Source organism: Oncorhynchus clarkii, chromosome 1 (assembly GCF_045791955.1).
Source record: "Oncorhynchus clarkii lewisi isolate Uvic-CL-2024 chromosome 1, UVic_Ocla_1.0, whole genome shotgun sequence".
Classification (NCBI taxonomy): domain Eukaryota; kingdom Metazoa; phylum Chordata; class Actinopteri; order Salmoniformes; family Salmonidae; genus Oncorhynchus; species Oncorhynchus clarkii.
In genome coordinates, this window is record NC_092147.1 from 41,561,213 (window position 1) to 41,581,013 (window position 19,801).

General features: G+C 42.5%; 1 protein-coding gene across 1 annotated transcript in view; it reads left to right on the forward strand.

Annotated features, from left to right (window-relative positions):
• Positions 1-19,801, forward strand: part of LOC139407195 (tetratricopeptide repeat domain 38) — a 22,476-nt gene continuing 2,675 nt past the window's right edge. The window contains exons 1-11 of the mRNA XM_071150757.1: positions 1-107; positions 632-709; positions 4,216-4,297; positions 4,902-5,076; positions 8,207-8,380; positions 11,974-12,049; positions 12,292-12,411; positions 12,828-12,887; positions 13,072-13,110; positions 15,400-15,481; positions 15,628-15,802. Of these exons, the coding sequence (XP_071006858.1) occupies positions 78-107; positions 632-709; positions 4,216-4,297; positions 4,902-5,076; positions 8,207-8,380; positions 11,974-12,049; positions 12,292-12,411; positions 12,828-12,887; positions 13,072-13,110; positions 15,400-15,481; positions 15,628-15,802 (1,091 nt within the window). The 5' untranslated portion in view covers positions 1-77. The remainder of the gene's footprint in view (positions 108-631; positions 710-4,215; positions 4,298-4,901; positions 5,077-8,206; positions 8,381-11,973; positions 12,050-12,291; positions 12,412-12,827; positions 12,888-13,071; positions 13,111-15,399; positions 15,482-15,627; positions 15,803-19,801) is intronic.

Consider the following 19,801-nt stretch of genomic DNA (forward strand, 5'->3'; position numbering starts at 1 on the left):
AAGGGCGGGTGTGTGCAGTCGAAACGGAAAAGTTTTTAGTCGCGCAAGGAAAAAGAAGACCGCCGCAGTTAGCAGAAATGATTGCGTCTAGTTTCAGGGATTGTCAGGTAAATTAACCAATTACCAGAGCTGCGTGTTATGTATTGGATTGCATATTATGATTGTTTAAATTCAATAGGCTATGATATCGGGAAAGTAGAAAATAGGCTACATCCCACAGGTTGTTTCCTTCCATTAAGCTACTGCGCTGTTGATTGGCCATGCCAAGTTTCAGATAGAGGTTAACTGTTTTATTTACAATGGATAAATTACATTTTACATTATTGTCCTGTCTTTTGTCGTTAACATCAATGTGCATGACGGCAAGCTGCATAGGCTACTGTAACTTTTGTAGGCTACATTTTTATCGCGATAAACGATTTTCTATTGCAGTAGCCTAGGCAGTGAAGGTGTCTGTCGTCAATAAAACAAATTAGAGTTTCATGAACTGATGAAGTCAGACTTTGGCCGAGGGACAATTTCCTCCACACACTAAAATCCCGCTTGATAACAAAAGTCTCCTACGGCAAACCGATTAGTTTCCTCTCAAGGGACGTAAGGTTAGTGTGATAACCGCTTTCTATTTCCTTAGGCTTGGAGGGCAGAGGGTCTACCATTGTCCACATCCAGCAATGAGGCCTGCAAAATGTATGATGCTATACTCACACAGGTAGTCATTTTATTAGCTCTGTCTACACACAAACACACACACATTTGTTTTACTATCTTTGTGGGGACCAAACAATTGATTCCCATGAAAAATCCTATTTTCCCTAAACCTAATTGTAGCCCAGCGGCGGTTGGTGTCATTTAAGATTAGGGAGGATAGCCTTATTTCTATTACAGCATATTGGATTATATTGGATATTCCATTCACCCATCTCTATGTAACAATCAATAGGTTTATGTTACTACATGATACTTGAATTTGCCCTATACCCATCATAAGGTAGCTACAACCCAGCCTACAAATGAACGTTTATAAAGTAAAGGTTGAGACAAATTGGAGTAATCAAGGTGACACATTCAATACCACCTTCATCTAGCTGATCTGGGGTGTAATCATTAGTCCAAACAGTTAGCTAAAACGATAGTTTCTGTTGGACAAATTCAGGCAGGTCCATCTCCGTTTTGTTCCGTTTGCTTCAGTTTAATAAACGTTTTGGAATAAAAACACCCCCGATCATCCGCACACACAGATTACATTTTCTTAGCAGCTGCATGCAGCGTCATCACTTTGCTTCTTGTATAATTCCTTCTTGCATTTACACTCTCTCCTTCTATCACCTTTTCCCTTCACTTGTCACTTCAATGCACAACACAACAGCTGTCTGTCACCAGGTGAAAAACCTCTCTTAAGCCCAACCTTCATACCATAACTGTATCGTTCTCACCGTATTAGCTAACGTCATAGTCAACATAGCTACTAGAACGAACACGTTAGTAAACCCACAATCCAATCCATGTGTACTATCATGCAGTATAGCAATTACACCGGTGGGCCTCGTGGCAATAAATTAATCAAATATAGTTTACCTTGACTTGGAAGAGATGCAGTGTTGGCTAGCCTTAGCTTGCTGGCTAACATTAATAGCATTCCTCTCTGTTTGAGTCAAGTTGTTGAGTTGGCTAAATTAGCTGCATTATTTAGCTACTGTAAGAAGGTGAAAGGTAAGATAAAATACAATGAAATATAGCTAGCTCTCGTTTTCTCACTCATCGCTGCTGCTTCTCAATTTAAGAAATTATTTTAACTGTTCAATTATTGTCTTTCTCTCTTTGAGTCATCTCACCACACGTTATGCACTTCAGTGCTAGATAGCTGTAGCTCATGCGTTCAGAACTAGATTCATTCTCTAAATCCTTTGATTGGATGAACATGTCAGTTCATGCTGCAAGAGCTCTGAAAGGTTGGTGGATGTCCTCCAGAAGTCGTCATAAGTACTGTGTAAGTCTATGGAAAGGGGTGAGAACCATGATCCTCCTAGGTTTTGTATTGAAGTCAATGGACTTAGAGGAGGATGGATAATAGCTGTCCTCCGGTTACACCATGGTGCTACCCTAGAGGGTTCTGTTGAGGCTGCTGTAGACTTTCATTGCAACTGTTTTAATCAGTTATTTGGTGACCTGAATATAATTACACTGAACAAAAATATAAACGCAACATGCAACAATTTCAACGATTTTACTGAGTTGCAGTTCATATAAGGAAATCAGTCCATTTAAGTTCATTAGGCCCTAATCTATGGATTTCACATGACGGGGAATACAGATATGCATCTGTTGATCACAGATACCTTAAAAAATAGGTAGGGGCGTGGATCAGAAAACCAGTCAGTATCTGGTGTTGCCACCATTTTCCTCATGCAGCGTGACACATCTCCTTCGCATAGAGTGGAATATTGTCCCGCTCCTCTTCAATAGCCGTGCGAACGAAGCTGCTGGATATTGGCAGGAACTGGAACATACTGTCATACATGTTGATCCAGAGCATCCCAATGCAGTTCTTGGAAGAACTGGGACATTTTTAGCTTCCAAGAATTATGTACAGATCCTTGTGACATGGGGCTGTGCATTATCATGCTGAAACATGAGGTGATGGCGGCGGATGAATGACAACAATGGGCCTCAGAATCTCGTCACTGTATCTCTGTGCATTCAAAATGCAATTGTGTTCATTTTCCGTAGCTTATGCTTGCCCATACCATAACCCCACCGCCAGCATGTGGCTCTCTGTTCACAACGTTGACATCAGCAAACCACTCGCCCACACCACGCCATACACGCTGTCTGCCATCTGCCCGGTACAGTTGACACCGGACTTCATCCGTGAAGAGCACACTTCTCCAGCGTGCCAGGGGCGATCGAAGGTGAGCATGTTCCCACTGAAGTCGGCTACAACGTCGAACTGCAGTCAGGTCAAGACACTGGTGGGAACGACAAGCACGCAGATGAGCTTCCCTGAGACCGTTTCTGACAGTTTGCGCAGAAATTCTTTGGTTGTGCAAACCCACAGTTTCATCAGATGTCGGGGTGGCTGGTCTCCGATGATCCCGCAGGTGAAGAAGCCAGATGTGGAGGTTTTGGGAAGGCGTGGTTACACGTGGTCTGCGTTTGTGAGTCCGGTTGGATATACTGCCAAATTCTCTAAGATGATGTTAGAGGTGGCTTATGGTAGATAATTTCATGTTAATTTATCTGGCAACAGCTCTGGTGGACATTCCTGCATACTAATTTCACGCTCTCTCAAAACATGAGACATCTGTTGCAACTGCACATTTTAGAATGACCTTTTATTGTCCCAAGCACAAGTTGCACATGTGTAATGATAATGCTGTTTGATTAGCTTAGTGGTTAGAGCTTTGGGCCAGTAACCGAAAGGTTGCTAGATCGAAAACCCAAGCTGACAAGGTAAAAATCTGTTCTGCCCCTGAACAAGGCAGTTAACCCGCTGTTCCTAGGCCGTCATTGTAAATAAGAATTTGTTCTTAACTGACTTGCCTGGTTAAATAAAAATTACAATTATATGCCACACCTGTCAGGTGGATGGATACATTGGCAAAAGAGAAAGGCTCACTAAATGGGTGTAAACAAATGTGTGCACAAAATTTGAGAGAAATTAGTTTTTTTTTGCATTTGGAACCTTTCTTGGGACTTTTATTATGAAACATTGGACCAACACTTTACTTTTGTTGCGTTTACATTTTTGTTAAGTATAGTTTTATCAACAAAAGTAGCCTCTCGTCACCTAACACTCACAATTTACTGACTTTGCTGATAGCTACTTTATTGAAGAAAATGTACTTCGCTAGATGGGACAACCACACATCACAGTATCTTAAATGCACCAACTGTAAGTCGATCTGGATAAGACCGTCTGGTAAATGACTAAAATGTAAAAAGGATGACTTTTAATGTTTCACTTTACATTTTTCTGAAATTAGGATGGTCCTCCCTTCCCTCGTCTAAGGAGCCTACACTGTTGTAACCTTGAATCTAACCCCTAAGCTTAAAATGGCCTTTTTCCTTGTGGACAAAAAAAAGTAACAATGGTCATTGTGTATAATTGCTGACATAAACCTTACAACTTACCGGAGAGAGACATATGTTCCTTTTTGTGATCTGAACACATTCTGTTAAATTTTTTGGGATTTTGTGCATTATCTTAAATCCCAGTATGTAACCTGGCGCAATGATGAGAACCTTGGAGGAGTCGAGGGATGCATGTCTGCAGTCAAGTCAGCTGACCCTGACTTTGGTATGTAAGAACATAGTGAGACTTCTGGTAATCAATTTTTCCTCATAAAAATAAAGCATTGTATGGGTGTTAAACCCTTAGTAGGCCTGCACAGAATCCTATTCAGCCTATAAAGATACATTATTAACAAGCACTCGAAAGAGGTTACTGGAGCATTAAGGCTATAGCAATGACACTCACTAGGCTACATTCAGGACTTCAGTCTAAATACAGTACAACATTGTAACATTGAGGATTAAGCTAACATTGAAGTGTAGTACAGTGCTGTGAGCGTCCCAGTCTGAAATCAACCCTAGCCTTACGTCAGGACACTTCTCATAGATCTGAACGGAGCGGATGGGTGTAACCAATCTGGTGGAAATTCTACCTTCCTTTCAGATGACGAGGTGGAGCCATGGCCATATTATTTTACATCCATACAATTCTTTCAGATCATTGAGAAGTGTCTAGGATTGGAGCTATGAGGTTGAATTCCAACTATCCGATGTTAACTCTGAGGGTCTACATTCATCACGACTACTGTAGCTTTTGAGAGAATAGTGAATGAGTATCTAGGGGTTGACTAGGCCTTCAGACTTACCAAAAGTGTCCCTGTGCCCTGTAGTGATGGGTCATGTGATCAGCACGGGGATGGAGCTGGTGGGGACAGGGAGTTCGGTTCTTCTGAACGAGCGCCTGGCCAGCGCGGTGAAGAGGACTGTAGAGCTCGGCCAGATCCAGCAGGACATTACCACCAGGGAGAGGCTGCACGTCAGGGCCATGGAGCACTTCTCCAAGGGGTGAGAACCAGGGAACCACTGGAGATCTGAGAGCGATCTGAGTCTGTAGCCACAAAACATCTCAGAAAAAAGTCCTAGGAATCCTGTTAACCTATTTTAAAACGACAACAAACACACAGCTAACGGTAGGTTTTTAGGATGATGGTAGTATACTGCCCAGACAAACTCTAAGCCAGGAGTAAAATCAACTAATAAGTTTCTCAGCTGGTCATCCCGACAGTTTGAGTTACCGCAAAGGAAAGCTGGTGATGACGCTCTGACTTTGTTGCAAAATGATGGGGAATATCCCATCGCTGTACGGCATCGCCATCTGTGAACTCTATAGATAATGTACTTCAGACAACCACTGTGAATGTGACTGTACATCAAATGTTGCAATGGTAAAAAGTTTGATCTAATTGTCACCTGGCACGATCACTTTGCCTACTCTTAATTATTGCCTAATATGTTGGCCTGCATAACCAATTCTGATGGTTGTTAAAAGCAGAATTTGGACAATATTACCGTCAACACACTTGTCACTCCCGTTTAACATCTCCAAATTGCTTTGGTACAGTAGGGGTGTATTTATTAAAGAAACTGTTTACCGTTTTAAGAACTAAACGGAACGAAGCGGGGAGGGCCCTACCTGAGTTGGTCCAATAGAAACTCTTGTTTGCATTTTCCATTTGGAGTGACTGGTTTCTGTTGCAAGACGTTTTGCAAATCGGCATAATGATTACACTTGCCGATAATGTTGCATACAACGTTAACATAAGCCCTAGATGACTTCAATTGCCCAACTTATAGGCATACCCAATGTAGACATCTTTTTTTTAACAACGTGATGTTGTGCTCCAAAAGGATAACTTGAAATAACATGATGTAGCTAATTAAATAATAAAAAAGCCAAACATGTTTATTAGCTTAGTGGTTATAAGTATTCAGGTATATATAATTGTGTAATAGGCCTCATGTGAAATCATAGTCGGAAGTGCAAGATGTACAGTACCAGTCAAAAGTTTGGACACCTACCCATTCAAGGGTTTTTCCTTTACATTCTACATGGTAGAATAATAGTGAAGACATCAAAACTATTAAATAACACATGGAATCATGTAGTAACCAAAAATGTGTTAAACATTTAAATCGATGACTGCCAAGAGTGTGCAAAGCTTTCTCTCAACCAGCTTCATGAGTGAGTCACCTGGAATGCATTTCAATAACAGGAGTGCCTAGTTAAAAGTTCATTTGTATAATGTCTTTCCTTCTTAATGCGTTTGTGCCAATCAGTTGTGTTGTACGGGTGGTATACAGAATATAACCCTATTTGGTGCAAGAACAGCTCAAATAAGCAAGGAGAAATGACAGTCCATTATTCCTTTAAAACATGGTCAGTCAATGCGGAAAATTTCAGTAACTTTTTAAGTTTCTTCAAGTGCAGTTGCAAAAACCATCAAGCGCTATGATGAAACTGTTTCTCATGAGGACCGCCACAGGAAAGGAAGACCCAGAGTTACTTCTGCTGCAGAGGATAAGTTCATTGGAGTTACCTGCCTCAGAAATTGCAGCCCAAATAAATGCTTCAGAGTTCAAGTAACCGACTGATCTCAACATCAATTGTTCAGGGGTAACTACGTAAATCAGGCCTTCATGTTCGAATTGCTGCAAAGAAACCACTACTAAAGGACACCAATAATAAGAAGAGGCTTGCCTGGGCCAAGAAACACGATCAATTGACATTAGACCAGTGGAAATCTGTCCTTTGGTTTGATGAGTCCAAATTTGAGATTTTTAGTTCCAACCGCCGTGTCTTTTTGAGACGCAGAGTAGGTGAACGGATGATCTCCGCATGTGTGGTTCCCACTGTGAAGCATGGTGTGGGGGTGCTTTGCTGGTGACACTGAGTGATTTAATTTAGAATTTAAGGCACACTAAACCAGCATGGCCACCTCAGCGATACGTCATCCCATCTGGTTTGTGCATCATTTCATTTTCAACAGGAAAAGTGAGTGATGGAGTGCTGCATCAGATGACCTGGCCTCCACAATCACCCGACCTCAACCCAATTGAGGTGGTTTGGGATGAGTTGAACAACTGAAGGAAAAGCAGTCAACAAGTGCTCAGCATATGGGGGAACTCCTTCGAGATTGTTGGAAAAGCATTCCAGTTGAAGCTAGTTGAGAATGCCTCGTGTGTGCAAAGCTGTCAAGGAAAAGGTTGGCTACTTTGAAGAATCTAAAATATTAATTATATTTTGATTTACACTTATTTTGTTGGTTACTACATGATTCCAAATGTGTCATTACATTAGTTTTGATTTCTTCACTATTATTCCACAATGTAGAAAATAGTAAAAAATAAAGAAAAACCCTTGGAGTAGGTGTGTCCAAACTTTTGATTGGTACTGTAGGTCTAAGTTAATTATGGATTGATCATATAGAAGTATCAAAACCATTATTTTAAGAACTCCAAAGAATTTGCATGTGATGGAGGAACCACTGACTCGCTGCATTTTTTCTATTATCAAGACACCTGCTAGTAACACTTAACTGGTTAGGATAGCTCATGTGGTCTCCTAAATATCTGACTAGGTGTGACGCTGATGACGAAAGAAGCTTCATGCATAGATTTCTACCCGTAAGAGTAAAATGTCTCTATCCTCCCATCTTCTACTCGGAGACGCTTAGTGGATACGGGCCCTGATTTACTTTATTGCTCCCAGGGGACAATAGAACTGTACTAGCACTGATTATTGAGGTCCACATTTTGGACAGCAGAAGAGATTCCACAAGCGAAAACAAAACCACATCTGTTCGGCTCGTCTTGTGTAATAGCCTTAGAACAGGGTTCAAGGAATACCCTGGAGAATTGAGGTCACCTAGCAAAACAGACCATTCACACACCAGTATCTTTGTTTTTACCAGGCGACTCAGCCTTATGACTTGGTCACATGCTTCTAAAAACAGTTCCTTCCTTAAGTCTACAAATACATCTAAGCTATAGAGAAATAATATGAATCTCCAAGAGCACAATCTAAAACCAAGGTAACATCTCTCATTTGATCTGATGTTGATTTGCTTTCATTGCGTTCCTGTGGTTTTAATGTGACTTAAGACAATAGAGAATAACTACTGTCTGTCCCCTGTAGGAATTTCCCTAAGGCGTGTGATGTTTGGGAGGAGATCCTGGTGGAACACCCTACTGACCTGCTCGCCCTGAAGTTTGCCCACGACGGCTTCTTCTACCTAGGGGCCCAGATCCAGATGAGAGACTCTGTGGCCCGGGTGCTGCCTCACTGGAAGCCCCACATGCCTCTCTATAGGTAGGTGCTGCCTCACTGGAAGCCCCACATGCCTCTCTATAGGTAGGTGCTGCCTCATTGGAAGCCCCACATGCCTCTCTATACAGTGCCTTGCGAAAGTATTCGGCCCCCTTGAACTTTGCAACCTTTTGCCACATTTCAGGCTTCAAACATAAAGATATAAAACTGTATTTTTTGTGAAGAATCAACAACAAGTGGGACACAATCATGAAGTGGAACGACATTTATTGGATATTTCAAACTTTTTTAACAAATCAAAAACTGAAAAATTGGGCGTGCAAAATTATTCAGCCCCTTTACTTTCAGTGCAGCAAACTCTCTTCAGAAGTTCAGTGAGGATCTCTGAATGATCCAATGTTGACCTAAATGACTAATGATGATAAATACAATCCACCTGTGTAATCAAGTCTCCGTATAAATGCACCTGCACTGTGATAGTCTCAGAGGTCCGTTAAAAGCGCAGAGAGCATCATGAAGAACAAGGAACACACCAGGCAGGTCCGAGATACTGTTGTGAAGAAGTTTAAAGCCGGATTTGGATACAAAAAGATTTCCCAAGCTTTAAACATCCCAAGGAGCACTGTGCAAGCGATAATATTGAAATGGAAGGAGTATCAGACCACTGCAAATCTACCAAGACCTGGCCGTCCCTCTAAACTTTCAGCTCATACAAGGAGAAGACTGATCAGAGATGCAGCCAAGAGGCCCATGATCACTCTGGATGAACTGCAGAGATCTACAGCTGAGGTGGGAGACTCTGTCCATAGGACAACAATCAGTCGTATATTGCACAAATCTGGCCTTTATGAGTGGCAAGTAGAAAGCCATTTCTTAAAGATATCCATAAAAAGTGTTGTTTAAAGTTTGCCACAAGCCACCTGGGAGACACACCAAACATGTGGAAGAAGGTGCTCTGGTCAGATGAAACCAAAATTGAACTTTTTGGCAACAATGCAAAACGTTATGTTTTGTGTAAAAGCAACACAGCTCATCACCCTGAACACACCATCCCCACTGTCAAACATGGTGGTGGCAGCATCATGGTTTGGGCCTGCTTTTCTTCAGCAGGGACAGGGAAGATGGTTAAAATTGATGGGAAGATGGATGGAGCCAAATACAGGACCATTCTGGAAGAAAACCTGATGGAGTCTGCAAAAGACCTGAGACTGGGACGGAGATTTGTCTTCCAACAAGACAATGATCCAAAACATAAAGCAAAATCTACAATGGAATGGTTCAAAAATAAACATATCCAGGTGTTAGAATGGCCAAGTCAAAGTCCAGACCTGAATCCAATCGAGAATCTGTGGAAAGAACTGAAAACTGCTGTTCACAAATCCTCACTGAGCTCAAGCTGTGTTTCAAGGAGGAATGGGAAAAAATTTCAGTCTCTCGATGTGCAAAACTGATAGAGACATACCCCAAGCGACTTACAGCTGTAATCGCAGCAAAAGGTGGCGCTACAAAGTATTAACTTAAGGGGGCTGAATAATTTTGCACGCCCAATTTTTCAGTTTTTGATTTGTTAAAAAAGTTTGAAATATCCAATAAATGTCGTTCCACTTCATGATTGGGTCCCACTTGTTGTTGAATCTTCACAAAAAAATACAGTTTTATATCTTTATGTTTGAAGCCAGAAATGTGGCAAAAGGTCGCAAAGTTCAAGGGGGCCGAATACTTTCGCAAGGCACTGTAGGTAGGTGCTGCCTCATTGGAAGCCCCACATGCCTCTATATATTATAAGAGAGGCATATATGCCCCCCCCCCTCTATAGGTAGTCATTACACAATTGCACATGGGTCTTTTTTTTTACTCTGAGGATATGCAATTATTAGCTGTACCAAGGGGGTCTTATCTGATTGTCAGGGCATTGTGATAGGTTCATGGCATTTACACTGAACAAAAATATAAATGCAACTTGTAAAGTGTTGGTTTCATGAGCTGAAATAAAATATCCCAGAAATGTTGCATATGCACAAAAAGCTTATTTCTCTGATTTTGTGCACAAATTTGTTTCCATCCATGTTAGTGAGCATTTCTCATTTGCCAAGATATTCCTTGCCTGTCAGGTGGATGGATTATCAAAAATCTGATTTTAAATAGCATGCTCATTACACAGGTGCATCTTGTGCTGGTGACCAAAAGTCCAGTCAAAAATGTGCAGTTTTGGGGGACTGTAACTGGCATGCTGACTGCAGAAATGCACACCAGAGCTGTTGCCAGAGAATTTAATGTAACTCTTTCTACCATAAGCTGCCTCTAACATCGTATTACAGAATTTGGCAGTATTCCCAACTGTCCTCACAACCACAGACCACATGTAACCACGCCAGCCCAGGACCTCCACGTTCTGCTTCTTCACCTGCGGGATCATCTGCGATCAGCCAACGGGACAGCTGATGAAACTGTGGGTTTGCACAATCAAAGAATTTCTGCACAAAAACTGTCAGAAACCGTGTCAGGGAAACTCATCTGCTTGCTCGTCATCCTCACCAATGTCTTGACCTGACTGCAGTTTAGCGTTGTAACCGACTTCAGTGGGCAAATGCTCACCTTCTATGGCCACTGGCACGCTGGTGAAGTGTGCTCTTCATGGATGAATCCCAGTTTCAAATGTACCGGACAGATGGCAGACAGTGTGTATGGTGTCGTGTGATTGAGCGGTTTGCTGATGTGAACAGAGTGCCCCATGGTGGCAGTGAGGTTATGGTATCGGCAGGCATAAGCTACGGCTATTTGAATTCACAGAGATATCATGATGAGATCCTGAGGCCCATTGTCGTGCCGTTCATCCGCTGACATCATGTTTCAGCACGATAATGCACGGCCCCATGACGCAAGAATTTGTACATAATTCCTGGAAGCTGAAAATGGTGGTTCTTTCATGGCCTGCATACTCACCAGACATGTCACCCATTGAGCATGTGTGGGATGCTCTGGATCAACGTGTTCCAGTTTCCATTAACTTCGCACAGTCATTGAAGGGAGTGGGACAACATTCCACAGGCCACAATCAACAACCTAATCAACTCTATGCGAAGGAGATGTCGTGTAGCTTTTAAGGTTTCAGACCAACAGATGCGTCTCTATATTCCCAGTCATGTGAAGGTCATAGATTAGGGCCTAATGAATTCATTTCAATTGACTGATTTCCTTATATACATATATATATATTTTTTTTTTCAAGTACTGAGACGCAAGGTGTCAGTCAGATATAGCCTTGGTAATACTGTATTTTTCATATCATGTGAACTCTTGAGGGCCATTCTTGTTAAATAACTCATAGTATTTCATCATAGGCTCCCTCTCGGCTAGACAGTAATTGCCTCTGTGTATAAGTGTTTACTGTGATCAACAATCACCGCTGGCAGTCAGACCATGAGTCCCAACAGTCGAATTCAAATCGAAGGATCCCATTTTAAAACTTTTTTTTTTCTTTTTCCCCCGAAAACAAATGGATGGCTATTTATTATAGGGCGTTATAATTCATCCTTAAATGCACTACACGAATATTGACCTAGCTAGCTTGCCTCGGGTCTGCTATTGCTGTAGCACTGCTTTAATACTTGCACTTCCTTTGCTTTTTCCTGCAGCTACCTAAAGGGCTTATATTCCTTTGGACTTCTGGAGACTCATTTTTATGACCAGGCTGAGAAAATGGCTAAAGAGGTAAGATGTTTCTGGCGGTGTCAATTTGCCATGGAAATGATTTGGAGCTGTAAATCATTAATTCTGTCGTCATGCAACGATGACCTCCGCTGGTTAAATTGTCCAACCTTGATGGCAATCCAACCACATTCAGAAGATGTCTATTACTGTGCAGACGTTTCTGTTGCGTAGGCAATCAACTAGACTGACCAATGTGCTACCATGAGGTAGTTCAATCTACAATCTTCTCCTCTAACCCCCAGGGCCTGGCTCTAACCCCGGAGGATGCCTGGTGTGTCCACTCTGTAGCCCACGTCTACGAGATGAAGGCTGAGGTGGAAAAGGGCCTCAAGTTCATGGAGAGCACAGAGAAAGACTGGGCGGTGGGTTTTCATCACGAGTCCATCTGCTGCATGTTGTGTCATTCAACACCTCAATATGGCCTGGTACCAGATCTGTTTGTGCTGACTTGCCAGCTCCTTGAAAAAAAAAAAAAAACACCTTTTTTATTTAACTAGGCAAGTCAGTTAAGAACAAATCCATTATTTACAATGAAGGCCTACTGAGGAACAGTGGGTTAACTGCCCTTTTCAGTAGCAGAATGCCAGATTTTTACCTTGTCATCTCGGAGATTCAATCCAGCTACCTTTCAGTTACTGGCCCAACGCTCTAACCACTAGGCCACCTGCCGCCCCAACTCCTATAGTCATTGTCATGCCAATGCATACAGCTCTGGCACCAGGCTAGGCTTCAACTATCTGTGTAAATACGTAATTAACTTTGACGTTTTCATTTGCAGGGATGTGACATGCTAGCCTGTCACAACTACTGGCATTGGGCACTATACTTCATCGAAAAGGTACAGATTGTAATGAGATACTCCAAGCGCAATTTATATTTGTTGTACCTTTCCGTGGGTTCTCTGAAGTGTGAAGTTGATTACAGTTGGACATGTTTGTATTAGTGTGTATTATCTGTGTAATTAACTTTAAGACTCATACTTGTTTTTCAATTTGGATTTGTTTGTGTTTTCTCCCCCGCAGGGAGATTATGATGCAGCTCTGAACATATTTGACACCCAGGTTAGTGCTCTCAATAAGTTCTCATCAAGACTAATTTGGCCTCGCAGATGGCGTACCAAAGGCCTTCCAAGAATCCTACTGTAGCAGCACTTACTGTATGGGAGCAGAGTAAAAGCTATATGGTGTGGTTATGTTGTGCTGCAGACTGGGGGTCAATGTGTGTCATTCCGGTCTAAAGTCAAAAATAGTTAAATCGGTTTTTGTTCACAACATGATAGCGGTGTGGTATTTTTATGGACAAAGAGTAAATCCAAAGTGAATGGGGGAAAATCAGTGCCGTAACTAAGGTTGCTGCAGGGAGTTTCAGACCTCACTAAAACTCCAATGTTCCAATATCTAGTGGAAAGCCTTCCCAGAAGAGGGGAGGATGTACTTACTTTTGGGTGGGTGGGACACAACTACTCATTCCAGGGTCTTTATTTTTACTATTTTCTACATTGGCAAATAATATTGACGACATCAAAACTATGAAATAACAAATATGGAATCATGTGGTAGTCCTGTTGAAAAACAAATGATAATACCACTAAGTGCAAACCAGATTGGATGTCGTAGAGCTGCAGAATGCTGTGGTAGCCATGCTGGTTAAGTGTGCCTTGAATTCTAAATAAATCACACAGTGTCCCTAGTAAAGCACCATCACACCTTCACGGTGGGAACCACATATGCGGAGATCATCCGTTCACCTACTCTGCATCTCACAAAGACACGGCGGTTGGAACCAAAAATCTAAAATGTGGAGGACAGAGACCGATGGAAATAATGTCCATTGCTCGTATTTCTTGGCAAAAGCAAGTCTCTTCTTCTTATTGGTGTCCTTTTAGTAGTGGTTTCTTTGCAGCAATTGGACCGTGAAGGCCTGATTCATGCAGTCTCCTCTGAACGGTTGATGTTGCTGTGTCCGTTACTTGAACTCTGAAGCATTTATTTGGCCTGCAATTTCTGAGGCTGGTAACTCTAATGAACTTAATCTCTGCAGCAGAGGTAAATTTGGCTCTTCCTTTCTTGTGGCGGTCCTCATGAGAGCCGGTTTCAGCATAGTGCTTGATGGTTTTTGCGACTGCACTTGAAGAAATGTTCAAAGTTCTTTAAATGTTCCGTATTGACTGACCGATGGGCTGTTTCTCTTTGCTTATTTGTTCTTTCCATAACATGGACTTGGTCTTTTACCAAATAGGGCTATCTTCTATATACCACCCCTACCTTGTCACAACACAAGTGATTGGCTCAAACGCATTCAGAAGTTAAGAAATTCCACAAATTAACTTTTAAGAGGGCACCCCTGTTAATTGAAATGCATTCCAGGTGACTACCTCATGAAGCTGGTTGAGATAATGAGTGCAAAGCTGTCAAGGCAAAGGGTGGCTACTTTGAAGAATCTCAAATGTAAAATATATTTTGATTTGGTTAACACTTTTTATATATATTTGTTTTCCTCTTACAACATGATTCCATATGTGTTATTTCATAGTCTACAATGTAGAAAAAAGTAAAAAATAAAGAAAAGCCCTTGAATGATTTTGGTGTGTCCAAACTATTGACTGTGTGTGTTATATATTCTGTTATTTTTATTAGAAAACATGTGTCCTCGTATGTAGTTACGGCCCTGGAAAATATGAACAGTAAAGCTACATTGTGTCTCTGGAATATATGCTGTAATTTTATAATATGCTAAATAAACTGGGTGGTTCGAGCCCTGAATGCTGATTGGCTGACAGCCGTGGTATATCAGACCGTATAGTTTTACTGCTTTAATTACATTGGTAACCAGTTTATAATAGCAATAAGGCACCTCGGGGGTTTGTGGTATATGCCCAATCCAAGCCCTCCGTGTTGCGTCAGCCATATACCACACCCCCTCCTGCCTTATTGCTTAAATACAGCAGTCAAGTCTGCCCTTATTATTTTATTGGTACATTGGGAATGGATAGGGAACTACTGTATCAATTCTAGAAAGTAAAGCAAGTATGAGGTGGTAGGGTAGCCTAGTGGTTAAAGTGTTGGACTAGTAAACGAAAGGTTGCAAGTTCAAATCCCCGAGCTGACAAGGTACAACAAATCTGTCGTTCTGCCCCTGAACAGGCAGTTAACCCACTGTTCCTAGGCCGTTATTGAAAATAAGAATTTGTTCTTAACTTACTTGCCTAGTTAAATAAAGGTAAAATAAAAATGAGCAAATTGATATTCCCTTGTTGGAGAGGCATTTAAACACACAGTTACCCATACGGCTGAAGTCACAGGTTGTGACATACGTCTGTGTACTGAACAGAAGTGACTGTTTCCCCTCAGGTGTCTCGGCGCGGTAGGGCTTCAGGGGCCATGCTGGACACTGTGGACGCCTGCTCTCTACTCTACAGACTGGAGATGGAGGGTTAGACATGCTTACTGCTCAAGTTTACTGTTACGTGCACTCTTACTATGTGTATCTAGTGTCTAGTCAGGTGTGTGTGTGTCTTATCGATAGGCTTGTGCTCAATGTTTGTTTGTCTTTTGATTTACTTTCTTCCTGTGTGTCAGGTGTGTGCGTGAAGGACCGCTGGCGGGAGCTGCAACAACTCACAGAGCCCCACACTGACGACCATGTGCTGTTGTTCAACGACCTCCACTTCCTCATGTCGTCGCTGGGAGCCAAGGAGTCAGGGGGAGCGGCCCAGTCCCAGCGCCTGCTGGAGGGCCTCCGGGAGCGGGCCAAGTGAGCACCACACCACCGCTGGCTTATGAAACTCCTACACAGCCCCCTTACATAACACACGAGGAGAAAACGAGTGGGAGTATGACTGGTGGGGTGAGAGGGATAAGTCTCAGAGTGGAGAGAGAGCTCAGGGTTGCTCTCTGTTGCGCTCTCCCACAGGTTGTGGTGTTTACGTGTGTGGCTGTAATGTGTTCTGACACCCCTGACCACAGGCTCTATACACTATGTTCCTCAGCGAACAACCCCTTCTGCCAAAAAATCCAATCCTGGGCAGTTGTCATGTTTCTGATTGTTACGTAACAGGAAAATGTAGCGTGGAGGCAGCCAAGGCACCTTTGGGCCAATGCAGCTTTTTGAGAGGGGAAAAATCAATTCCCAAAGTGAGGAGAGAAACTCAATTCTATTTTGAATTGGCCGACTGGGCTCTTTCAGATGCGCTTTTGGTCAATTAATTTTGCTTGCGTAATGCTTTCTGTTATGACAATTTGCATCCGGGTATCCTGGAAGGATATTGACCTCATCCCGTCAATAGAGGATGTCTGGTTGCTCTTCAAAACTGATTTTCTCACCATCTTAATTAAATGAGCATGCCCCGTTCAAAAATGTAGAACTAAGAACAGATATAGCCCTTGGTTCACCCCAGACTTGACTGCCCTTGACCAGCACAAAAACATCCTGTGGTGTTCTGCATTAGCATCGAATAGCCCCCGTGATATGCAACTTTTCAGGGAAGTCAGGAACCGATTTATAGTCAGTTAAGAAAGCGAAGGCTAGCTTTCTCAAACAGAAAATGGTTTCCTGTAGCACTAACTCCAAAAAGTTCTGGGACACTGTAAAGTCCATGGAGAATAAGAGCACCTCCTCCCAGCTGCCCATTGCACTGAGGATAGGGAACACTGTCACCACCGATAAATCTACGATAATCGATCATTTCAATGGCTGGCCATGCTTTCCACATGGCTGGTCATAGGTGCACCTCAGCAACGCTCCACGGTCCTAAACAATATCATAACCGCCATCGATAAAAGACAGTACTGCGCAGCCGTCTTCATCGACCTGGCCAAGGCTTTCTGTCAATCACAGCGTTCTTATCGGCAGACTCAATAGACTTGGCTTCTCAAATGACTGCCTCGCCTGGTTCACCAACTACTTCTCAGAGTTCAGTGTGTCAAATTGGAGGGCCTTTTGTCTGGACCTCTGGCAGTCTCTATGGGGGTGCCACAGCGTTCAATTCTCGGGCCGACTCTTTTCTCTGTATATATCAATGACGTTGCTCTTGCTGCTGGTGATTCCCTGATCCACCTCTACGCAGACGACACCATTCTGTATACATCTGGCCTTTCTTTGGACTCCTCCAAACGAGCTTCAACGCCATACAAAACTCATTCCGTGGCCTCCAACTGCTTTTAAATGCTAGTAAAACTGGTAAGTGTATTCTCTTCAACTGATTGCTGCCCGCACCCCCCCGCCTGACTAGCATCACTACTCTGGACGGTTCTGACCTAGAATATGTGGACAACTACAAATACCTAGGTGTCTTGTAACTGTAAACTCTCCTTCCAGACTCACATTAAGTGTCTCCAATCCAAAATTAAATCTAGAATCAGCTTCCTATTTTGCAACAAAGCCTCCCTCACTCATGCTGCCAAACATACCCTCGTAAAACTGACTATCCTACTGATCCTTAACTTCAGCGATGTCATTTATAACACTCTACTCAAACTACATCCAGTTTGCTATCACAGTGCCATCTGTTTTGTCACCAAAGCTCCATATACTCCCCACCACTGCGACCTGTATGCTCTTGTTGGCTGGCCCTCACTATATTTGTATTTTTTTTACCCCTTTTTCTCCCCAATTTCGTGGTATCCAATTGTTTAGTAGCTACTATCTTGTCTCATCGCTACAACTTCCGTACGGGCTCGGGAGAGACGAAGGTTGAAAGTCATGCATCCTCCGATACACAACCCAACCAAGCCGCACTGCTTCTTAACACAGCGCCATCCAACCCGGAAGCCAGCCGCACCAATGTGTCAGAGGAAACACCGTGCACCTGGCAACCTTGGTTAGCGCGCACTGCGCCCGGCCCGCCACAGTATTCGCTGGTGCGCGATGAGACAAGGATTTCCCTACCGGCCAAACCCTCCCTAACCCGGACAACGCTAGGCCAATTGTGCGTCGCCCCACGGACCTCCCGGTCGCGGCCGGTTACGACAGAGCCTGGGCGCGAACCCAGTTACGACAGAGCCTGGGCGCGAACCCACTATATATTCGTCGCCAAACCCACTGGCTCCAGGTCATCTATAAGTCTTTGCTAGGCAAAGCCCTGACTTATCTCAGCTCACTGGTCACCATAGTAGCACGTGCCCCAACGGGTATATTTCACTTGTCATCCCCAACACTTCCTTTGGCCGCCTTTCCTTCCAGTCCTCTGCTGCCAATGACTGGAACGAATTGCAAAAATCACTGAAGCTGGAGTCTAACTTTAAGCAGCAGCTGTCAGAGCTTGTTCTCAACTGACCTACCTGGTTAAATAAAGGTCAAATAAAAATCTGGAAAATAAAAAAGTTCTAACTAGCCAATGTCACCAGGTGAGTGGATGGTAGCTAATAGACTTGTTCTTTATGAGCCACAAACTTAGCAGTAGTGGTTATCTTAAATGTGTGTTGAGCCGTAGAGTTGACTGTAGTAAAATCCTTTATCTTATGTGGTGTTTCTTGTGTTGTTTGGTGAGATCCCCAGCCACTTTATAGATCGCCTGATGTTTACCACCACCATTTGTCTGGTCCTAGTGGTCGAGTGTAATTTCCCAAATAATACCAAAATATAAGTACTGTGACAGAGTAGGCTACCAAAAATTATACTCATCGTTTATTTGATTCCTTTGAGGCTTCCTTTGTTTCCGTGTTTGTGAACAGTGATGCATGCAGAGTTAGAAAACATATCACGCCACTATTATACAAAAAAACCTGATTTCTTTAAAACCACATTGTAGACCACTCAAAGAGAGTTTTTAGTGTCTCAAAAATCAAACATGGTACAGACATCTATAATGCATTACATCATCTATACACGTTTGCATAAGCAAAGTACAGTGAATGAAAGGACAATTAGGCACTTCTAAAGAAACCTCTCTGTTGGAGGATACGGTGGTGGCAGGCTTTGGCGCAGGCATTTCCGTTATTGTTACTGGATAAAACGTCACTATTTATTTTCATCAAGACCGTGAAAATGTTCATTTTGGCTGGACAGCTGACAAAGATCATCCCTTATTTCGTTGTATGAGCTTCAGTTTCAACAGAACCACCATTACAGAAAGTACATACACATTTACAAGGTAGGCCACCCATGGCTTTACACTTTGTAATGATGGCACCAAGGGCACAATTCACATGGTTAGCTTCATACTTAACAGACACATTGTAATCCAAAAATGTATTAATAATCAACCCCAGATACTTGTGCTCACTGACAACGTTAATATGGCAGGAGAACATTAAAGGTGTTCTAGTTTTTTTTTCTTCTATAGAGTACTGCTTTTTGTCTACATTGATATTCAGTTTAAATTTTTCACACCAGTTAACAATATTTACCATTTTCCTGAAGCTCATCTTCAGTTTCAGAGCTCAATATGATGCCATTTGCATATAAAATTGTTTAGACGGACACCTTTGATGGCCAGAGTAAAATCATAAATATACATTGAGAACTGAATAGGTGATCAAATGCAACCCTGTTTCACACCAATGTCTAGGAATCATAATGCATGGTCTAGTCTAGAGATTTTACGAAAGCAACTCTGTCTGGTGGGATGTGTTGTCGTTTTAGACAGTTTCACGTGTTTCTCTCTTCTGCAATCACATGCAGTAATGCCCTACAGTATCTATTATCAGATGTTAATCCTACAACGTTTTGTAAATCCAATTTACCTTTTAGTCTGGCTGTGTGTGGATGATGCCCTGAAGCTTCTGGTCATGAACTGTATTTGACAGTACAGAA